Raw genomic sequence first — 14552 nt, 5'->3', positions numbered from 1 at the left:
TACAAGGAATGATGCCTGGAGGTCTGTAGATTGAGAAAGACACGTCAGACTGAGAAGGAATTTTTCTGTGGGCTACTTTCTTCCACATTTGGTTTGTTCTTCCTGTATGGCTTAATTCATATTGGTAAGACAATTACAGGACAACTACATGACTAATCAAAACTATAATAAAATTCTCAAATGTAATTGGTAATTACACCCTATTTGGGCACTGATAGGACATTGTATGGGTTATGCTTGTAATTGGGCATTATAATAGAGCAGTTGACATGTCATACCTGTGTTGGTAGACAATATGCGCATCATGCGTTTTGCCGAGTTTTATTGTATGAAAACAAATAACCAACATCTAGTTTCTTTCTCAGATGTTGTCATAATTTTGATTAATGGTAACAGGACTTGTTTATGTTGTACAATTCTGTCTGTTATCATTCTCATGATCAGACTCTGATTTTGCTAATCACTCGTATGATTACAGACTGGACTGGACCCCACTCAGTTCTCTTACCATTATAAATAATAAAAACTTTGTAATAGAACATAAAAGAATAATAGAGATTATAACTGGTGAAGAAAAGCTGGTTGATCAGTGAAATCGATTTCAACTAAAAATTATTTAACAGTGTTCACACAGGTCACAGTGATGTACAACTGCACATTATGCTAGGAGAGAGTAGTATAATTTCTTATCTTAAAAGAGAATGACAAAGGGTGCTGTTAGTCCAAGGTTCCACCTAATAAATGCATCAAATTATTTGCGTATAACTTTCGGTTACAAATCAAAGCATCATCTAGCACTGAGGTAATGAGGATAAAAGACCCACAAATTAAAGGGTGTTATCTTAATCACACAATATTTTTTTTTAACTACTTTGCAAGAAGAATGTAACATTGCCAGAAAGGAGAATCACTAAGATATCTGCATTAGAAGGGACAAAAGGTTACCATGTAGAGAGTTTGGTATTACAATGAAAGAGAACAGTATAACACTGAGATTAACTGGGCATCACATCATCATTAGTAAAATCTAAATGATTTACCAGTGCTTGTTTTAAATAGTTAAATGAAAAACAAAAGAGTCACAATTCACGGGGTAGAACAATTTGTTAAATTTTGTATGTTAACCCAAGCTAACTACTATTTCATAGAAACAGTTAGCAGGTACAATTCCACAGGTAATAATTATAGTATAGAACTTTATATTAGTTATTTTTACATTCTATTTGTCATGAAATAAGTCTATGATTCCTCAAAACCACCAGAATCGAACATAGATTAACAGAACAACAAAAATTGTTCCTAATCTAAATGATTTACCAGTGCTTGTTTTAAATAGTTAAATGAAAAACAAAAGAGTCACAATTCACGGGGTAGAACAATTTGTTAAATTTTGTATGTTAACCCAAGCTAACTACTATTTCATAGAAACAGTTAGCAGGTACAATTCCACAGGTAATAATTATAGTATAGAACTTTATATTAGTTATTTTTACATTCTATTTGTCATGAAATAAGTCTATGATTCCTCAAAACCACCAGAATCGAACATAGATTAACAGAACAACAAAAATTGTTCCTACAGCAGCATATTTGGCATAAGCAGAGCGAAGATTTAAGTATGTTGCATCTTTCTTGTATTTTTCTGACTGGAACCTTAAATTTCCTGCCTTGTCATCCAGCACTGAAAAGAGAAAAGGACACTTCATTTGAATATGGTGCCAATCAATGACAAAGTAAACCAAAACTGAAATTCACCAAATTAGAGAGGAGAAATTTCAACACAAGTGAAACTGTAGAAAGACAACAGTTGTGCAACTCTCATTATAGTCAGCTCAATACAGGTTTAACCCTTTAACTTCCAGATCAAATTTGTAATTCTCCTAACTGTCAACCATACAATTCTCATAATCATGTTAATTCAGAGAATTTAGCATTGGATCTACTAATTATCCTCAAATTGATATTTTTCTTTATTCTCATCACTTCTCTTGTTGATATTGTATTTATATTGTAAGGTCTATTGTATTGTCTTGGTCACTCATGGGAGTTAAAGGGTTTATTACATTGCACCTCAGTAGTTACCCGTCAAACTCAAAATGAAACAGTGAATAATTACTAACCTAAAGGATAACTACTCCTACCACAGTAAAAATTTCAAAAGTATCAAAATGTCTTGGAGAAATGAAACTTGTATTTGTATTTAAGCTGTCTGTGAAGTTTTCTGAACCTGAATACAAATCCACTTTACAACAGATAGAGGGAAAAAGTTTGGGACTTGAGCTAGTCTCCACTTGAAGCAGGATGTCCATGAAATATGGGATCTGCTTAACCCTTTCATTCCCATGGGTGACAAAGAGAGAATTTCTCCCCACAGTATCAATGTAATATCAAGCAGACATGGAATGAGAATAAAGAAAAATATCAATTAGGGGATTATTTGTTGATCCAATACCAACTTCTCCAAACTAACATCGCAAAAATTAGTATGGCAGAAAGTAAGGAGAATTACTGATGAGATCTTGGGAGTGAAAGGGTTAACCCTTTTCACCTTAACATTAGTATGCATATTCTCCATACTGTTCTCTTTACATTTCCTAAGTTGCTGACCAAGAGAATATACTTATCAATCAAGAGCTTCTTTAGATGGTGATAGCTTCCTCTATCCCTGTGACCTTAATGTTTGATTCAGGGGTGATATTTTAAGGAGAAACTGAATGCCAGTCACTGTCTAAAGTGTAATGATGGATCTCCAACAACTGCTGAATGCTTCCTGCAACACAGGTTAATATGTACAGTGCTACATAATTTTAATGACAACGTACTAAAAAGAAGGTAATTTTTGCTAAATCATGAAATTATTTAACCCTTTAGCCCCTAAGAGTGACTGACATCTAATTTCTCCTTACCATATCACCCCTGAATCAAACATAAAAGTCCTGAGAGTGGAGGAGATGATCACCAACTAGAGCAACTCTTGATTGTTACACAAATTCTTCTTCACAGCCTTTTTGGAAATGTACGGAGAACAGTATGGAGAATATGCATACTAATATTAGGGTGTAAAGGGTTAACATATTTAATGCCTACAAATGTGAAAGGTGATCATTCACCTGAAAGTTGTTCCCCTCTTTGAAGAACGTCATCAATATTTTGAACCATGATTCGCTGTACATCTTGGAGTTCATCATTTAATCTGTTTAGATTTCTCCTTGTTCTTGAATCTTGATAGTTTTTCCTTGCCTTTTGAATAAATGTATCTGAAATGACATCAACATAATTAGGTTCAGTGAACATGACTTTCCTCATATTAACATGATATACCTGGAAATCAGAGAAGCATGTGTACTTCACCACTCTATTTTTGTTGGCTTTTGGTTGGTTTTTCGGTGAGCAATAGGTAAATACATCACTGTTATAGTGAGGGAGAGGTGTGGGCAACACCATAAAAAAGGTTTCAACCACAATGAAGGCTTGGAAAAAATATTTCTGAACACAAAGATAAAAACTGTGGATAAAGAAGCTTACCAAACTCAATGAAGAGGTAGGGTCTAGTTGCTGTGGCTACTTTGGAACCAAATTCCCTGTGAAACTCAGAAGATAGTTCTTCAAGAAAACTAAAAGCTGCCCTCTTTGAGAAAGTCTTTTCAGTTAGTGTCAAGAAACACACCCCATTTTCTATAATGTAACTGTAAATGAAAGAAACACAACCAATCTTTAATTGTTTTACCTTGAGTACTAAGGACTTAATATTATTGCATACTTGGCTTTGCTTAATATTAAATCTTCCATAATCTACTGGCCCTAATCAATACCAAAGTCCTTCTCAAGAAGTCTTCCACTAATAGACAACAAAGATTGGCTAAGATATCTACAGTGGTTTCATCAAGGGCCAAGAACCAGGCAGATTAATCTTCTGTGAAAATGATTTTACCCAACTACTTTCAAAAAGTTACTATCCCATATTTTCTTTAGGTGTCTCCTTAGTAACAAGAGATATTTAAACTTTTTAAGAAGATGAGCTTTAATAAGAACAGGATTATGAATTTTCATTTGAAACAAATTTATCTGTTGACCAATGCATTAATTCATTATTCAGTTATTTAAGGATGATAACTTTTTGGAACAATGGCATGTCATCTTCTGCTCTAAGATGTGAGAAAATGCATCTATGTAATTTCACCATTGTCCAGGTATGATGGGGATGTGGATGTGGATGTGGATATGGATGATGATTGATCAATGATACATGGTATCCACTGACATTGGAGGAAAATGTTTCATTTTTAATACTCACTGAAACATCATTGGTCCAGTTTCAATACTACTTCTTGCTGGTGAGTGATCTGTGAGCTTTCTAAACAACAATTTAGCCTGCGCTTGGTAATCCTTGGTGGTATTCTGATAGAATATAGAATTTCAATCATGTCAAAACAATGGTTGGTATTATATTTGGAAACACCTCTAAGAATGATAAGCTCAATCTCGGCACCACTATCTACATGTTCTATAAACACAAGAGTTACCACAGTCAGTCCTACATACAATTACTATCAACCCTAGATACCCATTTTTGGTCAGTTGAGAACTCTTTATTATGATACTTTCACCCCTCACCCCCCCTCCCCCCCCCCCCACCAACAATCGTCCCAAAGATCCCAATCTTTGATTCTCCTTTGTCCACTGCCTACCTAAACACTGGTACAGTTAAGGTATCAATCTAAAATCTCCTAGTAGCTCAGTATGTAACGAAACGAAGCATTCAAATTTCATGAAACAAAAGTAAAAACCAAAAAGGAATATTTTTAAATGCTAATACGTAAAGCCATACTAGTATGTGGGTTTGCATTGGTGCTTATAGTTAGGTTTAAATTACTCTACCAGGCTGAGATCAGGCTCCAGCTTTAAGTCCAAACCAAGATTTTCGACGGAATTTTGGAATTACTCTTAATTGACTGATGGTGGAGATAGTGAAAGTAACTGTTTATAGGCCTGCTTATAACTAAAGAACAATTCTGGTTTACATACGTCTTGATCACTTTGCATCGAGGCTGCGAGAGGTAGGCCGTCAATAACACGGCCTATCATTGTCATCAAAACCATCCTGATAAAATTGAGTCGCCCTGTCTAATGGAGCTGCGCTGGAAATATAACAGTTGGTGAGCACGATTCTGCAATTTATACACTTTTTTCTTGTGTACACGTGGATTGCGCTTGCGTATTACATTGCTTTGCGTTACCGCTGAGTTCACTGCAGTCGTACTTTGAAAGATGGACCTTCTTCTCGTGAGTCTGAGTTTTATAAATGTGGGTTGTTTTTTGGTGACGTTGTTGTACATAATGAGAAGATACATACCTTTCTGGTTGTCTGATCTGTTTGAATGGGGAAAGACGAAGTCAAATTGGGATCAGAGTCGCTGGAACAGATTTCTTCACGTCTCAAACAGGTGATGGTCACCGGTATTGTCGGTATGTGATAGTCACGTGATACTCTAAAAAATAGTAACTGTGGCAACGTCATCAATGATGATCCTTACCTGAGGATGTGTCAACTGCTGAATCGTGGAAGTTTGGTTACTGGTGCAAAGGTTTTCACAGATGGAAGTGGCCGTGATAATTGGGACTCTAAGATGGGGGGTAGGGCTGGTTAAGGAACAGAGAGCTCAAGGTGAAGGGGGGAGGGAGGATTTCCTTGGAGTTCTCGGTGGGTGTGCCATCTTGCTCTTTAAATCCTGACCTTATTTCAGATAAAGGCTTTCCTTATGTGACATCCATTTTCAGACATGGCTTCTACTAATCCTGTAGTAATAATATGTCTAAAAATACTTCACACCAGTTCCTATTAAGTCAAGAATTGGTAAGTTTTACACAGAAAATTGGTGTGACTGGTGTGTTTTGGTTACATATCTTCACCTGTTATTGATATGGAAATGAAAAGACAAATTTAATGTGTTTCTATGATGATGTGGTTTCCTTGAAAACCAAACCCAATTTTTTAAAGACCACGATAGTTGAAAGCACATAATCAATTTTTTTTTTCAATTTGACATGAAATTATTTCAAATTTTCCAGTTTCAATACAGTCAAAAGAAATCTTATTTGGGCTGAATTTTGTTTTTCAGCTGGTTCACTCATTTTTACATTGTTGGAAGTTCTCTATCATGCGCACTTTTATGGATGTTGATTATTCATTGTTTCCACATCAAGAGTCCAATCACAGAGTATTTTCCTCAAATACTGGACTTACATTACACTCCATGTGTTAATTGCTTTACTGTTTTGGTATCCCTTCTTCTTCTTTTGGTGCAGTGTTGTCGCAGACTGTTTGAATGTTTATTTATCAGTGTATTTACAGGCAAGATTCACTTGTCGCACTATTTGGTGGGATTATTTTATTATGTTTTGGATGCAATTGCACTTGCTTCACCACTTCTTGGGGAAAAGAAAATGGACAAAGGTAAATTTGTACAACTTTATTTCTATGAAATATTTGTTAGGGAACTGGCCTGGATGAACCAAATTTTAAGATATTTTTTGCAAAGTGAACATTTAAAAGCATTTAAAATCTGTCAAATGAACTGTAATTTATTTAAGGCCTTAGCAAATTTGATAACCAAACAAGTTATACTACCCCCATACGAAACTTGACCATTTCAGTGACATTTGCAGTAATATTCAATGCACTATCCAGCTTATGTGCAGACATTTTGTCTCTTTTTTTCAAATCTGCAGCCAGGTCAGGAAGGACATCTGGTACAATCATCTTTGCCAAAAAATGAGAATAAATAGTAATTGTCTCTCTCCAAATAACTGCCTCAATTTCATGTTTTCCCAGGCAAAAAATGGAAATTTCTTTAAGTATGCATTAAGGAGAACACTTTCTGATTCTGTTTAATTCTGTGGTTTATTTTTCAAGATTGGTGTAGCTTGTGCAGAGAACTGCTGTCAGGTTTGCAAAATTTCAGTGGTATCCAGTGGCTGGGAATAGTTGTATTTCTTTGGGCAAGCTGGCATCAGTGGAACTGTCATGTCATACTGGCAAAGTTACGACACTCTGCATGTGGGAAAACAGTCAAAGTGTACAAAATTCCTTATGGTGACTGGTTTGATCATGTCTCCAGTCCTCACTACCTGGCAGAAATCATAATCTACTTTGCTTTCTTCCTGATACAAAAAGGTCACAATGTTTATGTTGGAATGATTTTGCTATTTACTGTGCAGAACCTTTCACTTGGAGCTACAGTGACTCATAATTGGTATAAAAACAAATTCAAGGAGTATCCCCAAAATCGTTACAAGATATTTCCATTTCTCTACTAGGGAATTAGTGGCAGAGTGGTCAATCTTTGTGTGACTGAGTTCTGTATCACACAATTGGATAATATTCAACATCTCTATTGGATTTATAATGGTAATAGGACCAAGTGGAGTCAATTAACAAAATCGAACGAGCGTGAAGCAGAAGTCTGATTTGTTAATCACAAGTATGATTACAGACAGAATTGGACAAGAAGAAGTTCTGTTGCCAATTAGTCATAACCATTTTAATTTCAGAAAAGAAATGCACCTAGAACAAATATCTCCAGTGGAGACAATGTCTTTTGTTTAAAATTCCTCCATTTTGGAAATTCCTCAGGTTTTCTCCGGATAAGTGGTTGTTACTATGGTTATTATGATCATTTCTGTGATTGGTGGATTAGCTGAGTGGACTTAGATTTGCTGCTTCAAATGTCCGATTACACATGTCAGATTTCAGCCAACTGTTCGATTACACTTTCCTTTACAACTGTACAGAATGATTGGTGAAAAATGAAGCTACGGATGCACCAATAATATTTGAGGAATTTGTGATGGTTATGATTAGCTCTGAAATCACTGGTGATCCTTGTTATCTGATTAATTCTCAATGTGATTTATGAATAACTTAGTCATATATTTTTTGTTCCAAATCACATCTTTTTCCCAGCAAGTGAGAATGTTAGTTTCTGGTTAGGACCAAATCCTGTATTTATACAAGGAAATTGAGCTATTTCAAAATAGATGTAATAAAATGGCCACTGTTGTTTGATTTTTGAAGTCATATGTATGATTACTGATCAAGTTGCAAGTTTAAATACCATTGGTGACAGGGGGTGATTTAGTCTGGAAAAGCTCACAGCATGATTTTCCTTACAATATCTGATGATAGTGGGCAGAACAAGAAAAAAATGTTTCAGGGAATGAGTTAAATGTACAGTAGACTGAAATTAGCAAATTTATATTCTGAACTACACTTATATGAGATATCTATATATATACCGTATATATAGATATATACCATATATGTATCTATATATATATATATATATATCGTATATCTATATATATCACTTACCTGATATATATATATCGTGTTTGAATTGTTGCTTATTGAAGTTTAGGTCTTTGTAAATTTAGCCAGTAAGATTCACTAAAATTTGCATCACTTTATCTGCCAATTTATCTTTTCAACTTGGAATATTTCCAATTGTGGATTTGATTAACCATGTCACCATGCATAACATTGGTGGATTTCTTTCCAACTTCCAATTTGAAATAATGTAATTGTGTAATTCAATTCTTTTAGGCCATGGGTGGTGGTCAACAAGGTAAATGGTGCTGTGCCTTTAGGACCACAAAATTTTTTTTAGCCTCAAGTATGGAACAGTTGTTGTGGCAAGTCTACCATTGCCTTTCTGTGCTTTGAACTATGCTAGCAGTCTCTGGGTTTGACAAGGGGCTCTTTTGGCAAGTGCTAGGTCCTATTATTCACCACCTTTGAGACATAATTACTAGCCTCTTTGCTTATGCACCTTGGAAATGCTTATCTTTTAGACAGGAAGAAGAATAGCTAAGGGAAACTCTCTGAGCAGTGGCCTCTTTTTATCATTTAACTACAACTCTGGATCTTTTAACCATCCCAGTTACAACTTTAGCGCATGGAACAGTGTTACAAAAATAAGCTTTATTGCTTTTCAGTCTTCATCATTTCACCCAACCTTTAACTTAGTTCACTTTATACAATCATTGGTATTACCTTTTACTTAAAGTAATGATCCTTGAAAGCGTCAAAGGACAGAGGCAACCATCCAAAGATATCACTGGCCCCTGATACAAAGATAAACTTAAACAACTTTCAAGTATGTCAATGTAATAATATCATGTTATAAGAAAGAAGTGTCATCAAAATTTTTTGGACACAAGTGATCCTGACCCATTATCTAATTACAATGGTAGTGGAAAAATATATATATTTACTTTGACAACTCCTTGAGGTGCATAATTTTCTTTGTATAGCCATTGATGACTAAAAGGTCAAATTCTGTTCTACTGAATTTTTACAATGCCTGACCCGCAGGCATTAGTGGTCATGAAATCCTGTTCATAAGCTCTCACCCTTTTAATTCAATGCAACAAGCCATGTGTCAGCACAATAAGAGGCATTTGGCCTAAATGAACCAAACCTGGAAATATTGTTTGTAAAATTAGTTTTGCAATAGGACTAATATATTTTTTGGCCTTGCATTATCCAAAAGGCAAATACAGCTTTAATGAATTACTTTTTACAAAGTGCTGTCCAACTTAACTCAACTCACAAATTTTGTACAAAAGGCAAAATATGTTGCTTGCAGCTACAACACCAATGACAAAATAACACAAATAACACAATTATGTAACACTGTGAGATTAATGAATGAGATGAGAACAATGATGCCTACACGTTCCAGAAGCTAAAGAGAGTCCTTTCAAAATGAAAACAAAAAATTTACAAAAAAAATGACTATTGCACTGTCTGCTAGAGCAATTAAGCAGTAAGCAGTGCAAAAATCAAGCAATTACTCATGAACATCAAAGTCCAAGACCAGAAGTTTTGTTTCTTCAGTTCCATTTCTGCTTCCAACAGCACAAACCAACTTCTTTTCATCACATTTCACTCTCCACACAACACCACCACTGCCACCACTGTCCAACTTTACTAGATCTCTGATATACTCCCCTGTCCGCAAGTCCCAAATTTTAACTGTGCCGTCATCAGAACTGGTGATAACGAAACGGCTGTTAAACTGAAGGCAAGTAACAGCACTCTGGTGTTTATTTGGGCCTGCCAGGGTCTGCAGGCACTGTCCAGAGGCAATATCCCAGATTTTGACTGTAGAATCAGCATTTCCTGAGACTAATGTGTTGTTTTTTAACTCCATGCCACTTGTTAAAGACTGGTGACCAATCAAGGTATGCAGGCATTGTCCAGTCTCTACATGCCATACTCGTATTGAAGTATCTAATGAGCCGCTCACAATGTAAACACCATCAAACTGTAGAGAATACACCCTGTTGGTGTGTCCTTGCAAAGTGTGTATACACTGCTCTGTTTCAGGGTCCCAAACTTTTACCAAAAAATCATATGCTCCACTGACCACACGTCTGCCATCATACTTCACACTATTAAAAAGAATAGTATATGAATTATAATAGGTAAATGTTAAGTTTAAATTTACTTGTATGCCTTCATAACCACCAAATATCTTGCTCATTCAATACAGATTAAATTTAGAATTTGAAGATGACAACTACTCAGAACATTGACCTCTGCAACGGAAATGTTTCAAAACAAAAGCAAGGGTCTGAAACAGGCAGAAAATTAATTCAATCCAAATGAAGTTCAAAAGGTACAGTTTGAAAGGTACATGTACATGTATATTTAAGTTTAGGTTTTGAACTAAGGTATGAAAAAAAGAATCCCAGAGAATCTCAATTTGCAACCAGTATATCTTAAATTTGGTAGAACTATGGCATCCCAAATTGTAAACTATTTTGGGTAAATTGTGAGCATTTTAACTAACATAGTCAGTTAATTTTCATTGGACTTGGGTTCTGTATAAAATCTGGTGTGCCCAACAAGTCAAGGTCCTGCAGGTGGATTGTTTGAATTGTACATGTACATGTATATTTCTGTTAAGTTAACTGATTAAATTCTGATGTGGGAGTTAGAGGAATCACTGCATACTCTGCACCAGCTGTGCATAGAAAAACATTTCAAGCAAGAAACGGCAAGAATCCTTCTTCTATCCAACTCTCATTGTTGACACTTCACTAGAAAAACATTATCAGTAGACACATGTTGTTCCACATGTCTGTATACAGATAGTTTCACTCACCATCTCACTGCAGCAAGGTGCCCAACCAACACATGAAGGCAGTTTCCAGAAGAAGTGTCCCACACTCTTAAAGTACCATCCCTTGAACCACTAACAACAGTGCTGTCATGCATGTCCATACAACGAACGGTAGATGAGTGTCCATACAGTGTGTGCATGCAGTAACCAGTGTCTGCATTCCAGACTTTCAGTGTGCGATCAGTAGAGCCGCTGACAATGATGTTGCCACTCAGCTGAGATGACCAAACACCCCCAGTGTGACCTACAAGAGTGCGTAGACACTTTCCAGATATTGCAGACCACACTTTAAGAGTTCCGTCATCAGAACCACTAACAATTTTGCTGCCGCAAAACTGAAGACAGGTGATGACATGGTCATCATGTCCTTTAAGGACTTTGGATGGACGCAATGGGCCCATTCTCCAGTTCCAATACACGCGCTGCTTTGTCATGTAAAGTTTCTTGAAAGGGCTGTTTGCAGCTTTAGTATTTTGGTTTATCTGTTGTGCATTATTGGATCTACGCCTACCATTTTTCACAGGAGTTACTGGTTCTTCTTCAATATTAGCTTGCTTACATTTCTGCTTCCATAGCCTATAAAAAAAGACAGGGTATCACATCAGGCTGTAAATTCTAATGCATGTTGTCACTGAAATTCAGGTACCCAAATTTAAAAAGTGCAAGTGTGCTTCATAATCCAATTATGCAAGCTTGTGAGGTCAGCTAACCAATACTTTGAGATGGAAAATTTTCCTCCACATTTTACTGCACACTTAATGACCAGTTTGGCCGTGCATTTGGAGATTTTCAGGTTTTTCTTCTCCATTCTGACTGAGATACACTTTTAGGAGCTCCAAATGGAAAGCAAGTTTATTGAAGGTGATGGTCTTTTAAGCCTTCAACGCAATGAAAAGATCTTCTGAGGGAACAATACTACCATTCCCAAATGCAATCCAAATTATTGATGGAAAATGAGAAATTAATTTGCTGACAAAAGTGGTGCTTTTCCTATTTTGGACCATTCTTTTGCCTGGTGAATATTAATGTTGGTGTACTGTAGATATGCCCTGAAGTTTTGTGCAACAGAAAATTTTGTTTCAAATCTGACCACTTTCAGTTGGAGGTACAGTGTGTGTCCAAGTGACCTTAATCAAATGAATAACATCATCCATTCTTAAATTTTTCTGGGTCAAGTCTCAAAGTAAAGTCTTAGGAAACATTGATGACACAAATTTATCAATAAAATGAAAATATGTCACACTTGGTCATGAAAGAAAAAACAAGGGCAAGGCACAGACGTGCCTTATCAGTTGAAGAGGATGATCACTGCTGTTTAATCACAGTCAGCTTGAATTTTTTGTCAACTTAAACATTAACTTTGACTTGATGTGTGACTTCATTATAGATATTCCTTGCAAGTTTCCCAGAGAAAGTTTTTGAAGAGCATACCCTTTCATGTGGCACTCTCCAACATCTTAGCCACTTATTCAATGCAAGTTTTTCAAAAATATCTGTAATAATTCCTCTTAACACCCATAATACTTTTTGATATTTCAACTAATTATACTAGTAATTGAAAATACATCACATCACAAAAGAAGTTCTCTTTTGCACTGTACTTACAGGTTGTCATCGCAAAGTGTTTGCCAGCACTTGCAGGTCTGAGCAGCTTGTAACAAGTCACTGGGTTCTAAAAATGACAGAACATATAATGCAAGTTCTCTTGGCAAAAGAGAGATGAAGTCCCGTTGAAATCTTGGTTCAATGGTACCCATAATGTGTCTAACAACTGTTGGCTCACAATTTTCAATGATCTCATCAAGAGCATATTTCCTTTCCTCAGCTGTCCACTGCAGAAATGTTTGCAACCATTCTTCTAGACCTGCTGGAGGATGGCTGCAAAATGACATGTGCCTACTACGGCTGTCAACTGGACTCATCACAGGTGTGGCTGTCTTGATGGTACCATAGTTTCTATGAGGCAGAAGCTTTAACAGCCTCTTTTGGGCAGGAGAACAGAACTTTTTCTCTGGTGATGATTTCTCACTCTCCTCATTTTCTAGATCATGACTACTGCTTGAGAGTTTTCGTTTTATTGATTCACTTTTTCCCTTGGGTGTTCCATGTCCTTTGTTAGCTGCAGTTGGAGAAGATCTCCTGTTTAATGACTGCCTACCAGTCTTAGCTTTGGCAGAGCCTCTTGTCTCTCTCCTGTTAAGATTGGGCAGGGGAGAACAACAAAGGGCATCTTTGTGTAGATCTATAAAACAATGTCCTATACCCGGAATGACAAGCAAGTTTTCGATGCTTGAAAACCCGCCTAGAGCAGTTCGGACATCCACGATGCTTTTTGCTATTGTTCTTCCGACTCCATTTAAACCCTCCAATTCCTCCGTCGTCGCGCGATTTATATCCAAGATACGCCTTGGGCCAGCCATTGACGTTCCTGTAGAAGAGGAAAAAGGGTTTCAGATATTTGCTACGCTTTGGTCAGATACAAATTATGTTTCTTGAGTAAGGCGCATATTGCCCAATACACAACAGCCACTTCTCACGAAACCTTATCCTCACGATGTATTTCCACTGGCTTTACTAAGTAAAAGCTAAAAAAAAAAAAAAAAGAACCCATAAAAACCTCTAAGACTTCAGTCAAAACAAAGAAACGTAAAAAGACTGCCATCAAACAATGATTTATTATAAGCGTGACCGCAACTGAAGAAAACTTGGGATGCCACGACTGGAGAGTGAACCATACAGAAGGCAAGCCGCACTCCATGGTACCTGTTGAGTTTGCGAAACGTACGCTTTTCATCGTTTCGAAGATGGGAAAATATTTTTTGCTGTCATTTAGGGAACAATTCTCAATATTCTACGATGCACGCTCGAGATATAATCCAAAAACATCGGCATATTCCGCCTAAGTCAACAAAAACATCGCCATAGAGAAGCTTCTTGACACGTTTGATAACACGTTTCGTGCTTTCAATACCTGTCGTGGTAGATTAGAAAGCTTTGCGGCGATCTTCTCGGACTTTAGCCGAAATCTTCCTTGGAGAAAATTCGCTGAACGAAGAGTTTTTCATATAAACTGCATGGAAAAATGAGAGGGAAATCCCGTGCACTTAGTCGACCGATCAATCACGCACGAACCTAAACACCGAAGAGGAATACGAAAGGGTACAAAACGACATACTCACCTTTAAAATAGCCCTTCGTCCTGTAAAAACCATCAAACGATTTTAAAAGCTATAAATCGTAAGACATGTTATGTCGGTGGAAGACTGCTTCTCTCCTTCCCAGAAGGCTAGAAGTAGACGAGACGATTCAGACCGTTGCTTACCAAGAACAAAGATGGCGCGTTTCACGTAAGTCGCACGAGGA

The 14552-nt window shown here is 36.6% G+C and overlaps 3 protein-coding genes across 3 annotated transcripts; 1 reads left to right on the top strand and 2 right to left on the bottom strand.

Moving 5' to 3' along the window:
* Positions 1 to 149: 149 nt before the first annotated feature.
* Positions 150 to 5197, bottom strand: LOC131785633 (vesicle-trafficking protein SEC22b). The gene is made up of 5 exons (XM_059102551.2): positions 5026 to 5197; positions 4295 to 4398; positions 3526 to 3686; positions 3111 to 3257; positions 150 to 1681 (listed from the first exon to the last, which is right to left on the bottom strand). Exons 1-5 carry the CDS (start codon positions 5098 to 5100, stop codon positions 1527 to 1529), a joined length of 642 nt encoding a protein of 213 aa, XP_058958534.1. The 5' UTR covers positions 5101 to 5197; the 3' UTR covers positions 150 to 1526.
* Positions 5198 to 5237: 40 nt separating this feature from the next.
* LOC131785658 (polyprenol reductase) lies at positions 5238 to 8065 on the top strand. The gene is made up of 3 exons (XM_059102584.2): positions 5238 to 5444; positions 6120 to 6454; positions 6914 to 8065. Exons 1-3 carry the CDS (start codon positions 5269 to 5271, stop codon positions 7315 to 7317), a joined length of 915 nt encoding a protein of 304 aa, XP_058958567.2. The 5' UTR covers positions 5238 to 5268; the 3' UTR covers positions 7318 to 8065.
* An 895-nt stretch (positions 8066 to 8960) lies between these two features.
* Positions 8961 to 14551, bottom strand: LOC131785659 (F-box/WD repeat-containing protein 7-like). The gene is made up of 4 exons (XM_059102585.2): positions 14369 to 14551; positions 12795 to 13617; positions 11172 to 11765; positions 8961 to 10455 (listed from the first exon to the last, which is right to left on the bottom strand). Exons 2-4 carry the CDS (start codon positions 13607 to 13609, stop codon positions 9852 to 9854), a joined length of 2013 nt encoding a protein of 670 aa, XP_058958568.1. The 5' UTR covers positions 13610 to 13617; positions 14369 to 14551; the 3' UTR covers positions 8961 to 9851.
* Position 14552: the final 1 nt, after the last annotated feature.

Source organism: Pocillopora verrucosa, chromosome 4 (genome assembly GCF_036669915.1).
Source record: "Pocillopora verrucosa isolate sample1 chromosome 4, ASM3666991v2, whole genome shotgun sequence".
In the NCBI taxonomy this organism is placed as follows: domain Eukaryota; kingdom Metazoa; phylum Cnidaria; class Anthozoa; order Scleractinia; family Pocilloporidae; genus Pocillopora; species Pocillopora verrucosa.
The sequence above is the reverse complement of the archived record's forward strand: the minus strand, read 5'-3'. Positions and strand labels throughout refer to the sequence as shown.

What these genes read in the sequence shown, in the direction of transcription:
- LOC131785633 (XM_059102551.2), bottom strand. Translation starts at nt 5,100, where the DNA reads ATGGTTTTGATGACAATGATAGGCCGTGTTATTGACGGCCTACCTCTC. An exon ending in CGATGCAAAGTGATCAAGAC is followed by an intron (nt 4,399 to 5,025) that starts GTATGTAAACCA and finishes ATATTCTATCAG; the next exon opens with AATACCACCAAGGATTACCA. An exon ending in AAGAGGGGAACAACTTTCAG is followed by an intron (nt 1,682 to 3,110) that starts GTGAATGATCAC and finishes TTCTCTTTTCAG; the next exon opens with TGCTGGATGACAAGGCAGGA.
- LOC131785658 (XM_059102584.2), top strand. Translation starts at nt 5,269, where the DNA reads ATGGACCTTCTTCTCGTGAGTCTGAGTTTTATAAATGTGGGTTGTTTT. An exon ending in TTTCTTCACGTCTCAAACAG is followed by an intron (nt 5,445 to 6,119) that starts GTGATGGTCACC and finishes TTTGTTTTTCAG; the next exon opens with CTGGTTCACTCATTTTTACA. An exon ending in GGAAAAGAAAATGGACAAAG is followed by an intron (nt 6,455 to 6,913) that starts GTAAATTTGTAC and finishes TTATTTTTCAAG; the next exon opens with ATTGGTGTAGCTTGTGCAGA.
- LOC131785659 (XM_059102585.2), bottom strand. Translation starts at nt 13,609, where the DNA reads ATGGCTGGCCCAAGGCGTATCTTGGATATAAATCGCGCGACGACGGAG. An exon ending in ACACTTTGCGATGACAACCT is followed by an intron (nt 11,766 to 12,794) that starts GTAAGTACAGTG and finishes CTTTTTTTATAG; the next exon opens with GCTATGGAAGCAGAAATGTA. An exon ending in CACCTTGCTGCAGTGAGATG is followed by an intron (nt 10,456 to 11,171) that starts GTGAGTGAAACT and finishes TCTTTTTAATAG; the next exon opens with TGTGAAGTATGATGGCAGAC.